The sequence below is a fragment of the Canis lupus genome, chromosome 23 (genome assembly GCF_003254725.2).
Source record: "Canis lupus dingo isolate Sandy chromosome 23, ASM325472v2, whole genome shotgun sequence".
In the NCBI taxonomy this organism is placed as follows: domain Eukaryota; kingdom Metazoa; phylum Chordata; class Mammalia; order Carnivora; family Canidae; genus Canis; species Canis lupus.
Window position 1 is genome coordinate 44071947 of NC_064265.1, and position 22944 is coordinate 44094890.

The window sequence follows — 22944 nt, forward strand, 5'->3', positions numbered from 1 at the left end:
TTCTATACACTAACAATGAGACAGAAGAAAGAGAAATTAAGGAGTTGATCCCATTTACAATTGCACCAAAACCCATAAGATATCTAGGAATAAATCTAACCAAAGAGGCAAAGGATCTGTATTTAGAAAACTATAGAACACTCGTGAAAGAAATTGAGGAAGACACAAAGAAATTGAAAAACATTCCATGTTCATGGATGGAAAGAACAAATACTGTTAAAATGTCTATGCTACCTAGAGAAATCTATACAATTCAATCCCTATCAAAATAACATCAACTTATTTCACAGAGCTGGAACAAATAATCATAAAATATGTATGGAACCAGAAAAGATCCTGAATAGCCAAAAGAAGGTTGAAAAAGAAAACCAAAGCTGGAGGCATCACAATTCCAGACTTCTAGTTCTATTACAAATCTGTGATCATCAAGACAGGATGGTACTGGCACAAAAACAGACACACAGATCAGTGGAACAGAATAGAGAACCCAGAAATGGGCCTCAACTCTATGGTTAAATAATCTTTGACAAAGCAGTAAAGAATATCCAATGGAAAAAAGGCAGAGTCTTCAACAGTGTTGAGAAAATTGGACAGCACATGCAGAAGAATGAAACTGGACCACTTCCTTACACCATACACAAAAATAGACTCAAGATGGATGAAAGACCTAAATGTGAGACAGGAATTCATCAAAATCCTAGAAGATATACACAGGTAGCAACTTCTGTGACCTTGGTCACAGCAATTTCTTGCTAGACATGTCTCTAAAGGCAAGGGAAACAAAGGCAAAAATGAACTATTGTGACTTCATCAAGATAAAAAGCTTTTTGCACAGCAAAGAAAACAGTTGACAAAACCAAAGGCAACCAACAGATAGGGAAAAGATATTTGCAAATGTCTTGTCAGATAAATAGCTAGTATCCAAAATCTATAAAGAACTTATCAAATTCAACACCCAAACCACAAAAAAATCCAATCAAGAAATGGGCAGAAGACATGAACAGATATTTCTCCAAAGAAGACATACACACGGCCAGCAGACACATGAAAAAATTCTCAGTATCAGTCAGCATTAGGGAAATACAAATCAAAATCACAAGGAGATACCACCTCACACCAACTAGAATGTCTGGAATTAACAAGTCAGGAAACAACAGATATTGTTGAGGATGCAGAGAAAGGGGAACCCTTTTACACTGCTGGTGGTAATGCAAGCTGATGCAGCCACTCTGGAAAACTGTATGGATTTTCCTCAAAAAATTGAAAATAGAGCTACCCTATGACCCACCAATTTCACTACTATGTATTTATCCAAAGGATATAAACATAGTGACTCAAAGGGGCACATGCACCTCAATGTTTATAGCAGCAATGGATTAATAGATGGTGTACACACACACACACACACACACACAGGAATATTACTCAGCCATCAAAAAGAATGAAGTCTTGCCATTTGCAATGACATAGATGGAAGTGGAAGGTACTATGCTAAGCAAAATAAGTCAGTCAGGGAAGGACAAATACCATATTATTTCACTCATTTGTGGAACATAAGAAAACAGATAAACATAGAGAAAGAGAAGGGAAAAAAGATGAAAATTAAGAGGGATGCAAATCATAAGAGATGCTGAACTCTAGGAAACAAATTGAGGGTATCTTTTAGGTATTTTACCCTAAAGATAAAAATGTAGTGGTCTGAAGGTGCACCTGCACCCAATGTTCATAGCAGCAATATCCACAATAGCCAAACTATGGAAAAAGCCCAGACATCCATCAACAGATGAATGGATAAGGATGTGATTGATATGTATATCAATCTGGCTGACTACTACTCCAGCCGTCAAAAAAACAAAACAAAACAAAACAAAAAACAAGAAAGAAAGAAAGAAATCTTGCTATTTTCAACAACATGGATGGAGCTAGAGGGTATTTGCTAAGCAAAATAAGTCAATCAGAGAAAGACATTTATCATATGATCTCACTCATACGTGGAATTTAAGAAACAAAACAGAGGATTATAGGGGAAGAGAGGAAAAACATAAGATGAAGTCAGAGAGGGAGACAAACCATAAGAGACTTTTAATGATAGGAAACAAACTGAGGGTCGCTGGAGGGGAGGGGAGTGAGGGGGCTGAGGTAACTAGGTGATGTGCCTTAAGGAAGGCATGTGATATAACGAGCACTGAGTATTATATGCAACTGATGAATCACTGACCTCTACTTCTGAAACTGATAATACATTATATGTTAATTGATTGAATCTAAATTTTTAAATGTAAAAAAAAAAAAACCCTCAAAATGGTATAGCCATTTTGGAAGACAGTTTGGCATTCTCTTACAAAACTAATTACACTTTTATCGTATAGCCCAGAAATTAGGCTCCTTGGTATTTACCCAAAGGGTCTGAAAACCTGTCTACACAAAAACCTGCACATGGATGTTTATGCCAGCTTTATGCATAATTGGCAAAACTTGAGAGTAATGAAGATGTTCTTTAGTAGGTGAATGGATAGACAATTTGGTACATTCAGGCAATGGAACGTTATGCAGAAAAAGGAATGAACTATTGAGCCATGTAAAGACTTGGAAGAAACCTCAACATGAGTTACCGAGTGAAAGAGGCCAGTCTGAACAGGCTATATACTATATGATTCTAACTATACAATGTTCTGGAAAAAGGCAAAACTGTAAAACCAGTAACCCAGTGGTTACCAGGGGATGGGGATTGGGATTAAGGGATAAATAGGTGGAACACAGGATTATTATTATTTTTTTTTATGAGAGACACAGAGAGAGAGAGAGGAGAGAGAGAGAGAGAGGCAGAGACACACACAGGCAGAGGAAGAAGCAGGCTCCACTGCAGGGAGCCAGACGTGGGACTCGATCCCGGGTCTCCAGGATCAGGCCCTGGGCTGAAAGTGGCGCTAAACCGCTGAGCCACCCAGGACACAGGATTTTTAGGGCAGTGGAAATATGCTATATGATACCAAAACGGTGGATACTTATCATTATACATTTGTCTACACCCACAGAATGTAAACACCAAGAGTGAACCCTCAGGTAAACTATGGACTCTGGATAATAACAATGTGTCAGTGTAAGTTCATCAATTGTAGCACATGCACCCCTCTGTTGGAAATGTTGATATTGGGAAAGGCTGTGGGTGTGGGGGGTAGGGATATATGGGAAATCTCTGTACTTTCTTCTTAATTTTGCTGTTAATCTTAAAGTGCTCTAGGAAATTAAGTTGACAAAAATAGTATTGAAAAAATAAACTATAAAGCTAAAAATGAAAGGTACTTTTACTAAGGGAATAGGTGAGAGGGGAGAAAGAATAGGAGCTAGACTTCTTTGAATATGCCTCTTTTTGTAGAGTTGATGTTGGAACCAGGTAAATATTTTACATTATTGTAAAATAATATTATAGTTTTTAAGGAAATTCCTAAAATAAATAAAAATAAAGTTAATTAAATAAACCTGTATATCTGGTGGTGGCAAAACTACACAGAGAGGAACTATTCCAAGTGGCTTTGACTCTGTAATTTGACTGAACATTCCCAGTGAGATCTACTCTACAGACAAAAAGGGCTGCAAACAAATCTTACTTTGTTTTCAGTAATTCTACTCCTGGCTGTAATGTTGTAATTATGATTCTGAGGTTGTTATATGTATAGTGTGGGATGAATTGAGTGAATGTTTATGTTGTATCATTGAGAAAAGATTTTTCAGTGCAGCTGAAGGGAGATATAGATGAAAGATTAATTACGAATCTAGGAAATGCTTAACATTCCCAATTATATATTATATATTCCCTGATGGAAATACCCAGTGCCATACACAAAGTAGTATTGAAAAAAAAAATCTACCCTGTATTTGTTCAGACCTCTAGATCTAGCCACTGATTTATAAGAAATTGAGGGAAAGGGAAAGGAACATGTTTCATGACACCACAGGAATACGATCAGTAAAATCTAGGCCTGGGAAACATCCATAGGATAAATGACCCTTGCAACAGAAAAAAATGCAAGGAAATAACCTTGAGAAACATATCAACCGAATGCAATGTGTGTATGTGTAATTACTTGGGTACTGATTCAAACAACAAACTTGAAATAATTAAGAGGCAACTGGGAAAATGTAAACATTGATTGGAAATTTGATGATAAAATTTGATTAAAAAATTGATGATACTAAGATTATTATGATGATGATTTTAAGGTATGGTAATTATATTGAAGGTATTTTTAAAAGAGTCCTTATCTTTTAAAAGTTCATATTGAATACTTAATTTAGAGATAAAAATATGATGGAGCTAGGTATTTCTATTTCCTGGTCAAAGGTCATTTCTTCCTTTCTAAAAAAATGTTTTAAGCAATATTTTCCTCAGTGAATGTTGAGTGACCAATTATCACTTTTTATTTGTGTGTTGACGTCTAAATGTATCATAAAAGACCTTGGATTCCAAAGAAAGTCTGTTTCCAGCTCATCCTGAAATTATCATGTTAGCCAGGGAATCTGCACAATACAGCTCTCAGGAGCCTGAGAAAACTTTATAATAAATATTATGTGTTAAATCCTCAGTGTCTCAAAGCCCAGAATTTTCCTTACAATAATGATAATTCAGGGACTCCTGGGGGGCGTCTGCCTTTGGCTCAGGGCGTGATCTCAGGGTGCTGGGATCGAGTCCTGCATTGGACTCCCCGCAGGGAGCCTGCTTCTCCCTCTGCGTGTCTCTGCCTCTATCTCTCTGTATCTCTCATGAATAAATAAATTAAAATCTTTAAAAGAGATAATGATAATTCACAGGGATTGGGAAATCATTTTTATTTTCCCTTATGGGACTTACCTGTTTCCCATTTGGTTGTAAACCTCCTTTTTTGCATATTTTCATTGGCCCAATAAGCCCAGTGAATATATCTTTGGTAGGATCCACAGCAGAATAATACATCTTAGATAGACAGACAGGGTCTTTGTAAGTGGGTCCCACTTCTTCGGGGACAGTCCATTCATAGGTGAATGTTTGTCCAGGTGCCACATATGAAGCTGAAGGAGGCGTACCTATGAGATATGTCACATTGCAGAGGTTAGGCAGGCTTTCTGAGGTGGTCATTTGAGCCACAGAGTAGACTGGGTTCAGTCTAAGACCCACTTCTCAGTTCCTTATTATGAATTACAATGAAACCCTACTTGGATGGAGACCTACGTGTGCTCCTATGTCAGGTCATGGATGGGGGTGATTTCCTTTAGGACGCTTCCTCTTAACCACAATTGGTGCCTGCTATGGTCTGAATGTTTGTGTCCTCCTAGAATTCACATATTGGAATCTTAATGCCCAATGTGATAGTGTTAGAAGGTGAGCCCTTTGGGGGCTGATTAGACCATGAGAGTAGAGCTCCTCCAAATAGGATTAGTGCCCTTACAAGAGATTGGATCCCACAGAGCTCCCTAGGCCCTGTCACCACGTGAGAATACAGTAAGAAGTCTGAGACCCAGAAAAGGGTCTTCATCCAACGATGCTGGCCCTCTGATCTTGGACTTCCAGTCTTCAGAACTGCGAGAAATGAATTTCTGTTGTTTATAAGCTGCGTAGTCTGTGGTATTTAGTCATAACAGCCTGAACGGACTAAGACAGGGCTGCTCTCTCAGCGCCTGAGGATGTCCCCAACACTTTCATGTTAGATTATGTGTACTTCCCCCACAAACAGAACTTCACTTTCTTGAAGCAAACGTTATCCCTACATTTCCTTTGTTAGAACAACAGAAAACAGAGAGTAATCCATACATTTTCTATTGAACAAAACTGAACTGAAAATAATTTCAGAACTAAAAGGTAACTGCAGGGACAACTGGGTGGCTCAGCGGTTACGCATCTGCCTTCAGCTCAGGGCGTGATCCTGGAGTCTGGGATTGAGTCCTGCATCAGGCTCTTTGCAGGGAGCCTGCTTCTCCCTCTGCCTATGTCTCTGCCTCTCTCTCTGTGTCTCTCATGAAAAAATAAACAAAATCTTAAAAAAAAAAGAAAGCAACTGCAGATGATTCTGTTCAAATATCCTGATTTTTATACTTGGGTAAACTGAGGCCAGAAAGACTGAATAACATGCCCACGGTCACACTGCAGAGGGTGGCAAAGGCGCTAGACTTCATCAGTCAGCCTGACATATAAAAATACCTAAATGCATGCATACCGGAATATTGTGTGTTATTAAAGTTATATCAAAATGTTATAATGCTAAGAAAACAAACTCAGTACAATTACAATGAAAAGTGTTTTATACAGATATGATCTCAACCACATTTAAAATATATATTATATGTACACAGATGAAAGAGTGGAGGAATTATCTAAGAATGTAATAGGGGTTGTCTATAGAACTATAGGTCATATTTTTGGCTGTACCTTTTTATATTTTTCAAATATTCTAAAACGAGCATCTAACCTTATCATTGCAAGAACATTTTTCAAATTTAAAAATCACCCAAATAGTACTCTAGAAGTGTATAGCTGATATAATCCCCATAAGTGACTACCAGCATTGTTAAAAATCATGCAATTAAGGCAGGACCAAATTCCATACACCAATTGGAAATGGAAGAAGAGGTTTACTTGCTTCCTGGCATGGTGCCTAGGAATGATATAGGAGCAGTTTCCTTGGAAGTTTCTGCCTTCGGTTTTTGCAGGGCAGTTATCCCTGGGCGACCAGCAGTGTGGGTTATTAAATGTTGTTTGGTTACAGAACATTGTACTCACTTTCAGTCCTGGTGTTGTTATGTGAAGAATAGTATGTGCCCTCGTAGTTCTTACTGACTCTCACCCCAACTGGCTCAATACTGAGGGGATATTTTCCTTTGTTATAGAAAGTGACTCTGATGGTAAATCCCACCTCTGCCCAAATGACAGGACCTAGGAACCAAGAGAGCATTGTTATCCTTCCTCGGTATAAAAAATACAAAATACACAAGATAGTTATTTTCTTTGGCTCATCCTCTGGCAGAAACTGCTGGGAACAACATCCTATTTGTGGAAGACCTGTTTCTTTAAAGTCCGTTATCAACTTGACATGGCAAGGTTAGAAAGAGGTAAGAAGGGCTTTTTTATTTAAATTCAGGCTAAGGAAATTGGTTATCATTTTTATCCAAGTCAGTTTACCAGCTTTATACAAACTATTCAATGTCTATACTCTCCTCATCCTAGTCTTCTGTTCGCCAGATGTGTGATATTTGTCCCAAGCATCAGGGGGCTTTTAGGTAAACCCTGACCTCTCAAAGAGGGTACGTTAAATTGTCTTGGAGGTGAACAGTAACACTTTGGTGGATTTTCCATCATCAAAATTAATATTCTTCCCAAATACAAAATGAAAACATAGATATATAGTACATATTTTATGTAATACATAAAATGATATTTATTGAGAGCTTCCCATGTGCTTTTCTGAGTGTTTATGTGTATTAACTCCTTTAATCCTTAAAAACACCTTTATGAGGTAAGGCCTATTATTGTTACTATTGCCCCCATTTTACAGAAATAGAACAGGCACAGCAAACCGAGTACTTTTGGAGATCACACAGCTAATAGGAGAGGAGTGAGGATAGTCTGAATCCCGACTCTGTGTGCTCATCCACTACATTCTGTCTGAAGGCCTGAGCAAGAACAGGTGTCTGGGCTGTGCACAAGGCTCTAGGACAGACCCTGCCTTTTTTATTAGTAGCCTGAATTTTATTTCTACAGGAATGTACCTTCAGCTAAGAATAGAGGCTAACAGTTTTGTTGTCTATTTAAACCAAGTCATAAACACACAGTTCTCTTTACCTCTTGAAGAAAAAAAAATCATTTGAAGTCAGCATAGGTTTTAGTGATGAAGATTTACTATTGGTAATTTGCACTGGGAAAGTAATTAGCTGCTGCATTTAATTATAGAATGGCCTTCCACATCCCTAGTTTATATGTAGAAATCATACTGCAGGTCCTGAAGTTTCTGTTCTTTCTGAAGTTGGGTCGCCCAGGACAAGAGCAAGATAGTCATAAATGCTCTGCATGGACTCACCCAGGATGCCAAGATGTTCCTCTTCAGGGCCTCTCTCCTTTCGATTTGTGAAGGAGGCATCTGTGTACTCACGATAAACCAGCTTTTTATAAGATCCTCCAATTCTTGTAGTACCTCGTTTAAAAAATACCTCGGAAGCACTGCCAAAAGAAAAAGAGTTTAACACTGCAGTTGAAAGCAGAACAGAAAGCAAGTAGTCACACAGGAGAAATTGAAGAGAAAAATTATGACCAGTGCCAAATATTTATGATTTGCCAAATATTCAAACAGAAGCAGATGGTACTAGGCACTTCACAGAAAGATGTTCAACATGAGTGGGGTATCATGGTGTAGAAGTTTCACTTTTGCAAGTGAAGTGAAAAATTTTAAGATGGCCTATGCCAACCTCTCTCTGATAGTTATTACTTTTTCTACAATAGACTCTTTTAAACAAATTATGAAGGGTTTAAAAATATAGTAGCTATTGTTTATTGCATATTAACACAGCCGGGTACTTAGGAGCTTTCATTTATTATCTGAAACTTACATGATAAGGTAACAAAGTTGGCATTATTCTATCCATTTTACAAATGAAGAAATTAAATTTCAGAAAGGCATTTATTTGACTTGCCAAAGTCATCCCATTCATCTCTCCTCCCATTTGACAAATGTACTGGACACCTGCTTCTTGCCAGGAACCTTGTTATGTGCTGATGGCATAACCAACCATAAGCAAGCTGGACCCAGCCCTGTCCACTGTACATCTATCAGAGAAGACAGGCTATGAACCAATCAATATAATCCATCTAATAACATGAAATAAGCACAGGGTGTTATGGAGCAGTTCTCCTGGGATTGGAGGAAGTGGTGGGAAGAGGCCCCAAAACCTTTCCAAAGAAAGCAATTTTTAAAAACTATCGAGAGGAAAGTGAGTTAAAAAGATAAGGTATATGTGGTGGGGAGGATGGGGTGGGTGTTTACAAAGAAGAAGTACCCTATGGAAGGCTCAAAGGAAAGAATGAATATGACCTGTTCGACAAGATATGACAGGAGCATAGTGTACAGGGCAGAGCAAAAAGAGAGAGAGCAGAAGAGAGAGAATGAGGCTTGGAGAAATGGGTGGTGGGCAGCAGGACCTAGTTAAAGTTTTACTCCATCCCAGAGCAGTGGGAAAGCTTAGAAAGATGTGAGCATTCAAGAGTAGTGTTTTAAGAGGATCCCTCATGTGAGGAAAAAGTAGACAATTTTTTGGAGACATTTAGGGTATAACGAGGTAGTGCTTGGTGAGGAAAGGAGGGGGTGGTGAACTGGGGAGTCAGGGATGGTACTCAGGTTTTGGCTTAAGTAATGGATGGATAGTGATACTATTCACAGAGAGGAGGAAACTAAGATATACAGAGAAGACAATAGGTTCAGATTTGGACATACTGATTTGGAGGGGCCTCATCCAAGTGGGGTGTCTTTTAAGCAACTGGAAATGCAAACCTGCAATTTACAAAACCCTTCCGGGCTGGAGATCCAGCTTTAGAGTCATTGCATCTGCATGTCAGTGTAGACTGGGACTTAAACTTATGCTTCACGAGTCACAGACCTGGGTAGAGAACCAAACCCAGCTATTGACCTGTTGGGGTTCATTGAATAAGTTACTAAACCTTTCTAAGTTGATAGGTTGCAAATAAGGCTTTCCTTAGGAGGTGATATTTGAGCAGAGGCTTGAAGCAAGGGTGTGATACAATCTCATCATTTTCAAAAGACTGGGTGCTTCATGGAGAATGGACAGTAGTAAAGGAAGATTGAGTGGGGAAGAATGACTAGGAGGCTGTGGAGGTCATTGGACATGTCCAGGAGTAGTTTCTGTGCATCAAAGGACACTATCAAGATAGTGAAAAGAAAACCTATAGAACAGGAGAAAATACTTGCAAACCATATATGTGATAAGAGATTAATATCCAGAATATATAAAGAAGTCATATACTTTAATAACACCACCACCAAAACCAAAAGTAAACAACCCAATTAAAAATGGGAAAAGGACTTGAACAGATATTTCTCCAAATCACCAACAAGAACATGAAAAAATGCTCAACATCACTAATCATCAGGAAAATGCAAATCAAAACCACAATAAGATACAACTTCACACCCAATGAGATACCTATTATTAAAAAAATGGAAAATAAATATTGGCAAGGTTGTAGAGAAATTGGAACCCTTGTGGGAATGTAAAATGGTACAGCCACTGTGGAAAACAGTATGGTTGTCCCTCAAAAAATTAAAAATATAATTCCATTCCTACGTATGTACATAAAACAATTAAAAGCAGGGATATAAACAATACTTGTACTTCCAAGGTCATAGTTGCATTATTCATAATAGCCAAAGAGTAGAAACACCCCAAATTTCCATCAACAGATAGATGAATAAATAAAATGTGGTTTATGCATACAATGGAATATTATTTAGCCTTAAAGAGAAATGAATCTACGACATCAATGAACCTTGAAAACATTATGCTAAGTGAGGTAAACCAGACAAAAAAAGGACAACCACTGCATTATTCCACTTGTATTAAGTGCCTAGAATAGGCAAATTCATAGAGATGGAAAGTAGGAGTTATCAGGGATTAGTAAGCCACTATTTAGTGGAATCAGACTTTCTACTCAGGATGATGACAAAGTTCTGGAAATGGATAGTGTAGATGATTGTACAACTTTGTGAATGTACTTAATGCTGCTGGATTGCACAATGCTGTGTTTTCATGAAAGGAAATCAAATGCATCAACCAGTCTACTTATATTCAGTATTTTCTGAGGAATTTGTTGATGATCTAATAATTTTTAAACCCATTTTCTTTCATGAACTCAAAAGTCATATTTCTCAAACTGAGAGTCATAGCAAACACCTTAATAAATATTTAGCAGTCTAGTTACTCAGTTGCAGGTACCAATTAAAATGCTAATTGCTGAATCCATCTTTTTTCCTTCCTTCCTTCCTTCCTTCCTTCCTTCCTTCCTTCCTTCCTTCCTTCCTTCCTTCCTTCCTTCCTTTTTTTTAGGGAGGCATTTTTTAAAATAATAGTTCTTTTTCTGAACTACCTTCCAGGTGCTGTTAAGTTTTCTTTGGTGAAGTTGTTTAGTCCAGAGGGTGCATAGTCCCAGATGATTTCCTCAGCAGCGATGTAGTAATGTTTAACATATTTCCAGCGGATTTTTCTCTCTGATGAAGGCTTCTTACAGTCTTGCACCTGGAAAAAGGCCTGGAGACCAGCTGAAAATCCACATGGAAGGAGACATTGGTTAATGGAGCCAATGTTTTCCCCTTCTATTGCCTTGTAAACACTGCTGGTGAAATCACAGATGGAAATTGAAGAAATATACAGCTAGAAACAACATTAAAAATTAAACAGTTGTAGATGGAAAATTCAAGCAGTAAAACTTCTCTATATGGCTCAGAGAAGAGATTTTAAACACTAGTTTTTTTTTTTAAATACTAGTATTTTTAAAAATATGGAACCAATCTCTGTAGAGTTTCACTTGGGAGGTCTTTTGATGAGAAAAAAAAGACACATTGATAGATAAGTTAATGAAGAGAGATTTGGCCATATTTAAAGGGGCAGGGTAGAGTGGGGTAGGAGGAATTGAATGAGCATATATGATTATTGTTCTCAGACAAAATAAAAATGGTTACGCACCCATTGCCCTGGGTCTTCTGAGGCCAAAGTCATATTTAATAGGCGAGGTTATGTTTGGAGGTCAGAGTTAACATATTAAAAGACCCAGGTTAGAGTTAATTTCTTCAGGAGATCGTTATTTCAAACTAATATTTTTTAAGAGCTAGGAATGTTCTCATATTGAAGGATGGAGGAGAGATTTAGCAAGTTAAATCAAAGAGTAGCTGGATTCAAAGAACAAAGTTGGTAATATTTGACAGAACCAAGTAAAAAAGAAAAGCTACTTTTTTTCACAACATGCAGATCTTCTGGTGTTTACAATATTGTATATTTTACAAAGCCGAGAAGTTCTATACAGCACTATACTTTAGGACAGGACTCCACATTCAGGACCAGTTGTTCTTTTCCCAAAATTAATATGTTTTCAGATTTCATTACTTTATAAAATTCCAGTCTTTCAGTCTTTTGTTTTATTACATTATGAGGCATATCATCATAGGAACAAAATTATCCGTTCAAAGTTCAGATTATTCCAAAGACACTGAACTTTTACATTCTGATCCCCAATAATCACCCCCATTGGTAGTGTAACTGAGACATGACTCTTTTTTCAGCTGACAGTTCATTGTAGGTAAAGATGCCTTACCTTTCAGGTGGTTTAGATTCTGACAGCTAAGCATCCATTCTCCAGGATTCTGGGCCACCATAAAAGCTTCAAAGAGGGTAGCAGGAAAGAGATTGACTGTATCAACCCGGTAGTTCTTATTAGTCAACACTTGACCATGGAAGAAAGCTGCATGCACGTCCACTTCATTACCCATGCCAAAAAGATACCATTTTACTCTATCCTCTGCACACATAGAGAGTCCCGGGAGACTTCCAAAAGTGTATCCATTCACAGCTGTGAATCAAGAGCAGAGATTGTGACTAACAGACACGAATACCTGGGATAATAGTCACCCCTATAGAAACAGAATGAAATTGGGGTGGAAAACACCTGGCACACATCCTGCTGCTATTCTTCCCTCCTATACCCACATCAGACATTGCTAATCAATTGTAGCACCCTTATTTTGGACCTGAATTCAGCCTCAGGAATTTTTTCAACACAACATTAGCAGATGAACACAATACTGAAGATGAAACCTATTTTCTCTCTCTGTTATAAGCTATACATATTAGTTTGTTTACATGTGTATGTGTATTTGAAAATACAAATATGTGCATATACGCATACGTATATACAAAATGTACACACATAAACTTTAAAAAGACTGAAGGTTGTTTAGGAATCAGTCATGTATCATGTTGATAGTTGTAATATGAATGATTTCAATGTTTTCTTTTTGCTTATTAGAACGTTGCCGATTTTCTACAGTGAATATGAATTTTGTAATGAGAACATGAGGAAAACTTTTTTTTTTTTAATATTGGAAGACAAAAGTGGAAGAGATATGAAGGAGGGAAAAAGGAATTCAGGAAAAGGATCCCAAGGACCAATACCAGAGCCACAAAGCTCTAAAAGTTCAAAGGCAGGATGACCCAAGCAAGACCCTTTGAAGGAACTTAGTATCACTATTCAAACCTGGTGGTCTAGAAGTAAGGTGGAAATTAGTTCTGGAAAGCACCATGAATGTACCTGATACAATAGAGGTATAATCAGACTTCCCCAGACTAGACATTTGAGTATCTTTTTCTAACATCTATTTATGAATAGTGCATAACAGAGGCAGGATTGAAGTATAGAAAGAGGGCCTTCTACACAGAAATAACAAAGGCTGGGGAAAAAAAAATCCATATACTTCATTAATTAGTTTATTTTTCTGCTTTGGTCATTGTTTTTATATTCCCGATTTCTGAGTAAAGATTGTTTTGAAGAAGCTAAACACAAATAAAAATCTATAGTTATTGGTCTAGTTGATGTTAACAGATGTGATTTCTTAGGCAAATTCTGAGGGATAGGCAATCTTACTAAGCTCATCATTTTGTGTCTGGGGACACTTAAGATTTAAGAATTAAAGAGAAGCCTAGGAGGTAAAGAAAGCATTTCTAAAAGAAATAAAGTGAATTAAAAGATAGAAAAAATGATGCAGAGGAACAGTGTATATGTAAAAGAAATACCTTTTAGAACTATGTTCCTAAATGCAGTTCAATGCTTTATGATATAAGTATAATTTTAAACATTTAGTTTAATAATTTTAGGCTGCCTCAAATAATTTTTGGAATGAGATTAGAGGATAAAGAAATATTTATAAATAAATATGACATGCATATGCATTAAACCATAATTGATGTTTTATCTTTATTAGATACTGTTTATCTAATAAACTGTTTATCTAATAAAGATACTGTTTTATCTTTATTAAATACTGTTTGGGAACAGTTTGGGATTCCTTTTTTTTTTTTAATTTAAAGATTTTATTTATTCATGAGAGACACAGAGAGAGAGAGAGAGAGGCAGAGACACAGGCTGAGGGAGGAGCAGGCTCCATGCAGGAAGCCTGACGTGGGACTTGATTCTGGGTCTCCAAGATCATGCCCGAGCTGAAGGCGGTGCTAAACCGCTGAGCCACCGGGGCTGCCCCAGTTTGGGATTCCTAGTTTTACCTGACACAGAGTTTTGATTTGATCTGTTTAGCTGATATGAAGTTGTATGTTTAATATGCCTCCTTCTCAGGGCCAGAGATTAGAAACACACTACTTATTCATGTGAAGGAATAAACCTAGCAGACTTAATGGATCAAGAAAAATAAGATAAAGTTAACACATTTTCTATGATCTTACAATACATTCTGTTACTCTCCTGGAAGTCTTCATCATCTTTGTCAACTTTCTCTGGTTCAGAGCAATAGGTCTTAATGTTGTCATCTAGGTACCAGCTGAGATTTTCATCCACCACAGAAAACATCACCACAAACTCTTGGTCAATATTTTTTTCTTTTTCATTATCCAGGGTATCTGAAGTGAAAATTGCTATTTTAGTAGAAGTTAATCCTTAGCATGTATTTTTTAGTAGATGATTTATAGCTTTAAAGATTTTTTCTTATAGTCAAATCTGGATTAGTCACTTCCATTTTACAGATGTGGCAATTGGAAATTTTACATTAAGTATCCTGGGATTGGAGATACTTATATACCTGGATGTCCACTGACCACATAGCTATTTAACACTTTTTGGCAAATGAGAGGGTTGGAATTCAAAGTCATGTGTATCTCTTCTGGTGCATATAGCCATAAGCTGAGACAATAAGTCTTTGCAGATAACTCATTATTGTTCAAGAAAGATTTATATTTCAAACTCTTGAGCTATGTTATCTTTTTTATTTAGAAATAGAGACTGTGATCTTATATTTACCAACACAATATGGATAACTACAAACCTATCACCATGGAGTGCTGCTAAGGGGGTCACATTCAGTAAAGTCACACGTCTTTTCGACATCACTGTTGGAAATTGGACACAGCAAACCTCTCTTCCAGGAAAGCGTGTTTCTTGCAGCTTAGCAATGTAGTGAATGCTTATTCCACTTATCCCTTCTTTTCCTGCCCTGCTCTTTCTTTCTTTTCTGGATTCACTCCCTTTCCAACTTACCTGGCTTATGTTTTAAAAACAAACTGCCCTGTCACTTGCCTTTTGGTGATACATGAGGATGAATAAGGAAAAAAATGTACCTTTTCTACAGACTATTAAAGGTCCGATGAGTCCTGAGGCAATATCTTTTGGCGCATCAATGTGAGAATGGTAAATCCTGGTCACACAATTGCTATCTTCCTCACCAGGACTGTGATCTTGGCTGGCATCCAATATGTATGTGTACTGCTGACCTGGAAGCACTTTATCATCTGCTTTGTGAGAACCTATGGTGTTATCAGGATAGATGGCCCCTAGGATGGGAAAAAGTTATAAAGTGAATGTATTTGAACTTAAATGAGAGAATAGATGGTCCATTAATTTACTCAGCAAACATTTATTCAATTTCTAGTATGTGCCCTCTTGGGGGTGTAGTGATGTCCTATTTGAACAGAGAAGAGTAAGAGGCTAATGACTAGGGGGTTTGGAAGTTTTACAGAAAATTTGGTTTTAATTTTTTATACATACTGAATCTTAGGGGAGGAGTAATAGAGAATAGCGACTTTTGGTTTACAATTTAAAGAACCACTTTTGCTCTGGGGTCATGGTATGGAAGTATGAGCAAAATGGCTACTCTCTCATAATTTGAAACATCTTATGTGATATCAAATTTTTTCCCATGAAGCAACTATGGATTTTTAAAAATTTTGTACTTTTAATTTTGGAAATTTCCAAAAATATGTAAAAGTTAAGAAAATAATACGATGAACTTTCATGTACCCATCAACCAAGCTTCAACAATGATCAATTCAAGGGCAATCCTGTTTCATCTATACCCCCACTCTTATTTCCATCACCATCGAATTATTCTTTAAAAATTTTTTAAAAAAAAATTTACCTATTCATGAGAGACACAGAGAGAAAGGCAGAGACACAAGCAGAGGGAGAAGCAGGCTCCCTGCAGGGATCCCGACATGGGACTCGATCTGGGACTCCAGGATCACGCCCTGGACCAAAGGCAGACGCTAAACCACTGAGCCACCCAGGCATCCCACCATCAAATTATTCTAAAGCAAATCCCAGGCATCATATAATTTCATTCATAGATACTTGAATATGTACCTCTAAAGGATAAGAACTCTTTTTTTTTTCTTTTAACAGAAACACAATGTAACTACCATATCTTAAAAATGAGTAATGCCGGGATCCCTGGGTGGCGCAGCGGTTTAGCGCCTGCCTTTGGCCCAGGGCGCGATCCTGGAGACCCAGGATTTAATCCCACGTCAGGCTCCCTGCATGGAGCCTGCTTCTCCCTCTGCCTATGTCTCTGCCTCTCTCTCTCTGTGATGACTATCATAAATAAATAAAATTTTTTAAAAAAATGAGTAATGCCCTAATATACCATGAAATTGTAAAAAAAAGAAATAAGATGGCAGTCAGCCTCTATGCTATGAATGTGTTTGTGTCAGAGGAACAAACAGAAATATATGGTCAAAACAACCACTTTCTAAAGCAATACCTCTTTAAAAAAACTAATAATTGATTTTAAAAATCTAATTTTATTTTCATTTCCAGAGTTAATCTTTATAATTTCAATTAGCATAGCCTCCGCATTTTCGCTTATGATAATACCTGATGTTGATTGAGCTATTACTATGTACTATTATTGTCCTTGTTTTATGGGTGAGGAAACTGAAGCACAAAGATTTTAAGAAACTTGCCTATGATCATTCAGCCAGTAAAAGCAAGGCTGTCTTCCAAGCTTGGTCTATTGCTCTCAAAGCCTTTGCTCTTATCCACAACAAAACACCACTTCTTTTCATCATTGTTACCATCATCAAGTACTAAAAATGAGATCAGAGATGTCAAATCTAATCTGTGTCTTCCTATACCATCCTTAAGGTTTCTAAGTCCTACATTCCTTTTTTTGTTTTTGTTTTTCTAAGTCCTACATTCCAATGACCTTCTGGTTACCTGTATCTCAGCCGTGACTCTGGGGTCATGCAGACACATGGACCATTTGGCTGATGTAGGAGACTACCCAGACCGCCTTAGCAGAGATAGAGTTTATCCCCAGTTAGCCTGGGACGTGACAACGGCCACATCATGTTCTCACACAGGAATTTCAGAGGTGAGACGATCCTGATCTCGAGTCCTGTTTCCTCCCTTTGAATCTTTGCCTTTTCTAGGCCTTAATGCACAGTGCCTAGCTCTCTCACTCTCTTTGGCTGGCGAGTTGCGGGGCACTGGGAGGGAAGTCCCAGTTCTCACTGACTACCTTACCAGTCTACCCAGAAGCCCCACCACGTTCACACTGCACACAAGCAAGCACCACCAAGGGAAACATGGCATTATTATGATGAACCAAAATACTTACTAATGAAATAGTTTCGAGCTAAACGACATAGTTACAGGTCTTATCCAGGAGGGGAGGATAGAAGTTTAAAAAAAAAAAAATGCTCCTACTGAAAAGAAGAAATTCCAGCTAGGATATGAGCTGAACTTACCCTCATATTCCTTACGGTAAGTTATTCCATGTGGATGAAAAGTGTAGGGCCTAGAGGCGAAGTTTTTTAAGTGTACATAAATCTTATCTCCAGTTTCAGCTTTGATAATAGGGCCTAAAAACCCCAGCCAGACAGGTTTTTCTATAACTGTCTTAAAGGTTTCGTTCGTGTATTGAAGATAAAGGGCCTTCTTATATAACCTTCCAATTCTATTTGGGCCATTTTGAAGGTAGATATTGGAATGTTCCCTGAAAAGGAAAAGAAGACAACTCTATCAGGAGCCATCACTTCTGGGGATACATTATAATTATAACACCTCATGTAATTAAAGAGAAATTAATAACTATATCACATTAAATGTTTGCCTATCATTTGTAAGGATGCTTCCAAAAGATGAAGAGGTGAACAGGCACTTACCGTGCTATTTTAATTATGTGAGGCCTCCCACGTCAGGTGTGTAGCAGAGAATCATGTGGTATCTTACTCTGGTAAGATACACCTTTTTACAGGTTTTTTATGTTAAAACACAGAGGCATTATGAAATAGAAGACAAAATTAAAGTGAAATATTAAGATAAAGCAGGTAAGACATTACTCACTTAGGGTCTACCTCTTTCAGCTGCTAGAAAAGAAAAGTTTATAAGCAGTTAATCTGGATATTTGAGACTTCAACACGTGTATATATTTGTTTTCCTAAATAACATTAATGATGGTAAGTTAATTCTACCATTTTTCTTTCTAAAGAAAAGTACTAAACCAAGATTGGAATTGGGGCTCCCTGGGTGGCTCAGCGGTTTGGCACCTGCCTTCAGCCCACAGTGTGATCCTGGAGTCCTGGGATCGAGGCCCGCATCCGGCTCCCTGCATGGAGCCTGCTTCTCCCTCTGCCCGTGTCTATGCGTCTCTCTCATTCTCTCTCTCTCTGTGTCTCTCATGAATAAATAAATAAAACCTTTTTAAAAAAAGATTGGAATTGATGCGTGCAATATGTATGGGTTTTAAAATTATCTTGCCCTTATGTTCTTTTAATCCCTTGCTACTGAAAATACTTGAACATTGAATGTTTATATTCTGCTTTCACGGCTGATTAATAGTCACTCAAAACTTTTCTAAAAATATTCGCAAAGTAAATGGTAGCCAGGTTGGAGGAGCAGAGGGGAGAGGACGAGAAGGACAAGAAAGGAAAAGAAGGAGAATTTGGTATTCAGACTTTTTTAAAAATTTAAATTCAGGTAGTGGTATTCAAACTTTTAAAGTGATTCTTATGTTGTCCTTAACAGAAAGCTCTGGATAGCTCAGTGAGATGTTTGTAACACCATCTACCCATTTAGGAGGACCCGCTTAAACCCGAATTTTGGCAAGCTCCCACCACAAATGAGATCTCCCTCAGTAGAATAAAAATGCTAACACTCAGGCTGATGATCTGGAGTTTGTGTTTCTTTGTGTGAGTGTATGTGTGTGTGTATGTATGTGTGTATTTTGCTAACTTTCACCTCAGTGACCTTTGATGCCTTACGGTTTCTCCTTAATCCCTGTGGAGCCGGATGATCTGACTGAAAAATAAACTTCGTCTTCTTTTCTCAGCTGTAAGTTCATTGGAAAGAGTGAAAGATACTTTTGCTTCTTTTCTTCAAGACAAGAGGAGCGCTTGCCTGGGAGTTCTGGACTTCTGTTGCTGCAGAACTTAAATGGCTAGTTTTTCAAAAATCTAGGGCTACAGCCTAATATTTCTTAAGTTTTAATGTGCATGGGAATCTACTGAAGACGTTGGTGAAATGCAAGCTCCTGAGCCCAGCCCAGATGCGCACCATCAGAATCGATGGGCCTGGGGCTCAGGCACTCGTAGTGACCGACCGACACCCCAGTGTGTTCTGTTGTGGGCAGGCAGCTCTGGGCCCTGGGTAACATGAGACTCCAAAATGAAGGGGAAGAGAGCAGCCTAATCCCAGAGGCAGTGGGATTTCTCAGGACTGTGAGATAGGAAAGTGGCAGGCTCTGTTTCTAGAACATAGGCTGGCAATGGCCAGACCCCTGTTGGTATAGTTGCATGAGGACATCAGATTAAAGCTGAGTCCTGGAGCCAGGGAGCCCAGCTGCCCCGCAGTGGCTCTGGTGGCTGAATTCGGGCAGTAGCAGGTGTTGAAAACAGCAGAGCACAGGATGTCTGGGTGGCTCAGCAGTTGAGCATCTGCCTTTGGCTCAGGGCATGATCCTAGGTTCCGGGATCGAGTCCCGCATCGGGCTCCCTATGTGGAGCCTGCTTTTCCCTCTGCCTGTGTCTCTGCCTCTCTCTCTGTGTCTCTCATGAATTAATAAAATCTAAAACACACACACACACACACACACACACACACACAAAACACACACAAAAAAACAAAAAACCTAAAGAAAATAGCAGAGCACCCTGCCCTGAGTTGAGCAGGGGACTTTGATGAGTATCTCATCATTGTCCCCACACACCGAGGACCCCACTTTTTCCAGATTGTGTGAACTCCAGGATTCTCAAATTGTTGGCTGAGAAATGAACCCTTTTAATGGAAAGGGGGCCAAGCTGGAAGTCAGAAAACAAAGGAGGGACATCTCTTGCTTCGTTTCTCCTAATTTGTCTTCATTTTCTAAATGTTGGAGTTTCCATTTCGTTAGAACAAAATAGAAAAACGAATTCCGGGAGGCTCAGAGGGACTTCAGGGACATCAAAATGCACAGGAAAACAGCAGGCCAGGGGTGTGAATTGTTCCTCTCACACTGCAGCGTTGGTATGAACGAGAGCAGTCTTAATAAGCAGATGTTTTAACAGCAGCAAAATGCTGAGGCACTGAAGGCCGCTGAGATTAAAAGCAGATTCATCCAGCCCGTCCTGCTGTGAGGAGGTGCCCGAGTACAGTTTGAGAGAGACACACAAGAGCTGGAGCACAGCTCCCAGGGCAGAGATAGGTTCTTCCCCAATCACACCAGAAGGCCCGGGCCCACGCGGTCTCACACAGGCCCATCTGAATCTGAGGGTAAATTTTCTCCGGTGTCTCCTATTGGTAGAGATTCATCCTGGTGATACTTAGAGATTCAAATCCATGCTCTGAAATGCCCTGTTGATACACATTTTACATAGGCCAAAGTTTTAAAATAGCCCTCAAATTCTTAAGGCTTCACTCCAATACACTGGGTGTTTATATTTTCTGAATGTGACTCTGAAACACCTGAGAATATGTCACATCCCATTTCAATAAAATGTAGTGGGTTTTGTTGGAATGCCTTCATTGCAGGGAAGTTCCCCTGTGTACTAATCACCTCTCCATACAGAAGGAGCATTGCAGAAGCTTCGGGATTCATTCTTTGTACACAGAGATTTGGGGGGAGGCAAAAACTGTTTTTGAAATAATTGATCTGGAGTTACAACACATTCGGGGTTGTTAACATTTGAAACTCCTTTTATATTCACAGCAATATGCAAAATGTTTCCCATCTTGTTTTTTTTTTTTTTTTTTTTAATAAAATTAACCAAACGGGGAAATATTTTGTATCACATGATAACTCTGGGGGAGGTCTATTGGATTATGTTCTGTCTCCAAAGGAACATCAAAGGATCATTAGAAGATGGAAGATGTCTATTTAATTTCAAGAGCACAGCTTGGGGACAAGGGTCAGTTACTGGAAGCTTGCAGGAAGTTTGCCAGTCAGATATTCAGTCAAAAGAATCCATTACTGTTGATCTTTGAACCAGATAATTTACATTAATTGCGGTTCTTCCTGTTGACAATTGTAACATACTCTTTTCTACTCATTACAACAGATAGTCTCCCTCTCAGTAATCATATCCCTCTTTTTTATCCCCCACCCCAACTTCTAGAATCCTATAGCCAACTCTTACAATTTTTGGTAGATTCAGACTCAGAAGTGAGTTTTTAATGGTAGTGGAATTTTAAAAAAATTATACTGCCTTATTAAGATGGTAGTAATGCTACATCCTTCCATAAATTCAGAATGCACTTGGGTGGTCTTGGTTTATGTTTAGACATGATTACTAAAATGTGGATAATACATGGGAAAAGTTTCTGGATTCTTGGCTTTATCAGTTGAGACACAGAACATTAGTTTTCTATTGACAAATAATAAATTATCACATAGCAGCCTAAAACAACACCCATTGGGGATCCCTGGGCGGCTCAGTGGTTTAGCGCCTGCCTTTGGCCCAGGGCGCGATCCTGGAGTCCCGGGATCGAGACCCACGTCGGGCTCCCTGCATGGAGCCTGCTTCTCCCTCCTCCTGTGTCTCTGCCTCTCTCTCTCTCAAATAAATAAATAAATAAATAAATAAATAAATAAATAAATAAATCTTTAAAAAAATAAAAATAAAAAAAATAAAACAACACCCATGGATTATTTCACTGCTCTGTGGGTCAGAAGTCTGGCACGGCATAACTGGCTTCTCAGCTTAGGTTATCACAAGGCTGACATCAAGGTGTTGGCTGGCCTGAGTGCTCATCTTGGAGGGGCTGGAGAAATCCACTTCTAAATTCATCCATGTTATTGGTAGAATTCAGTTCACTGTGGTTCTAGGATTGAAATCTCCACTTCCTGGCTGGTGGTAAGAAGAGGACCTTGGCTTAACCAGCTCTTCATGGCCCCCCCATTTTCCTTCTCAAGTAGCCTCTTCTATATGCAAGTCAGTAGCAGTTTGTTGAATCACCTCAAATCTCTTTTCTTCTTCCTCTTCTTCTGCTAAAGAATTCTCTGGTTTAGATTAGGCACATTCTTTCTTTCTTTCTTTCTTTCTTTCTTTCTTTCTTTCTTTCTTTCTTTCTTCTTCTTTCTTTTATTTAAATTCAATGTAGTTAGCATATACTGTATTAGCTTCGGGGATAGAATTTAGTGATTCATCAGTTGCATACAACACCCAGTGCTCATTACATCATGAGTCCTCTTTAATGCCCATCACCCAGTTATCCCAGCCCCCCCCACACCTTCAGCAGCCCTTCAGTTCTAGAGTACAGCATCTCTTATGGTTCGCCTCCCTCTCTGATTTCATCCTATGTTATTTTTCCTTCCCTTCCCCTATGTTCATCTGTTCTGTTTCTTAAATTCTACATCTAAGTGAAATCATATGGTATTTGTTTTTCTTAGACTGCCTTATTTCACTTAGCATAATACCCTCTAGTTCCATCCACCTGGTTGCAAC

At 38.5% G+C, this 22944-nt stretch overlaps 1 protein-coding gene and 1 long non-coding RNA gene across 9 annotated transcripts in view; one reads left to right on the plus strand and one right to left on the minus strand.

Moving 5' to 3' along the window:
- LOC112661156 (uncharacterized) overlaps positions 1 to 18704 on the plus strand; it is a 30349-nt gene extending 11645 nt beyond the window's left edge. The window contains exons 1-3 of one of the 2 annotated variants that reach the window (XR_007405106.1): positions 6868 to 7080; positions 17212 to 17396; positions 18516 to 18704. This is a non-coding gene — a long non-coding RNA (uncharacterized LOC112661156). Of the gene's footprint in view, positions 1 to 6867; positions 7081 to 17211; positions 17397 to 18515 lie in introns of those variants that run through there. The other variant, XR_003137465.3, reaches the window with a different exon arrangement.
- Positions 1 to 22944, minus strand: part of LOC112661154 (ceruloplasmin) — a 63915-nt gene that overhangs the window by 35136 nt on the left and 5835 nt on the right. For all 7 annotated transcript variants that reach the window (XR_007405105.1, XM_025449037.3, XM_025449039.3 and 4 more), the window contains 8 exons: positions 17773 to 18020; positions 15367 to 15579; positions 14479 to 14652; positions 12341 to 12595; positions 11120 to 11291; positions 8046 to 8185; positions 6752 to 6904; positions 4850 to 5061 (listed from right to left, as the gene is read on the minus strand). Coding sequence is in view for 6 of the 7 variants with exons in the window: in XM_025449037.3 (XP_025304822.3) it covers positions 4850 to 5061; positions 6752 to 6904; positions 8046 to 8185; positions 11120 to 11291; positions 12341 to 12595; positions 14479 to 14652; positions 15367 to 15579; positions 17773 to 18020 (1567 nt within the window). In the remaining variant the exon portion in view is untranslated. The remainder of the gene's footprint in view (positions 1 to 4849; positions 5062 to 6751; positions 6905 to 8045; positions 8186 to 11119; positions 11292 to 12340; positions 12596 to 14478; positions 14653 to 15366; positions 15580 to 17772; positions 18021 to 22944) is intronic.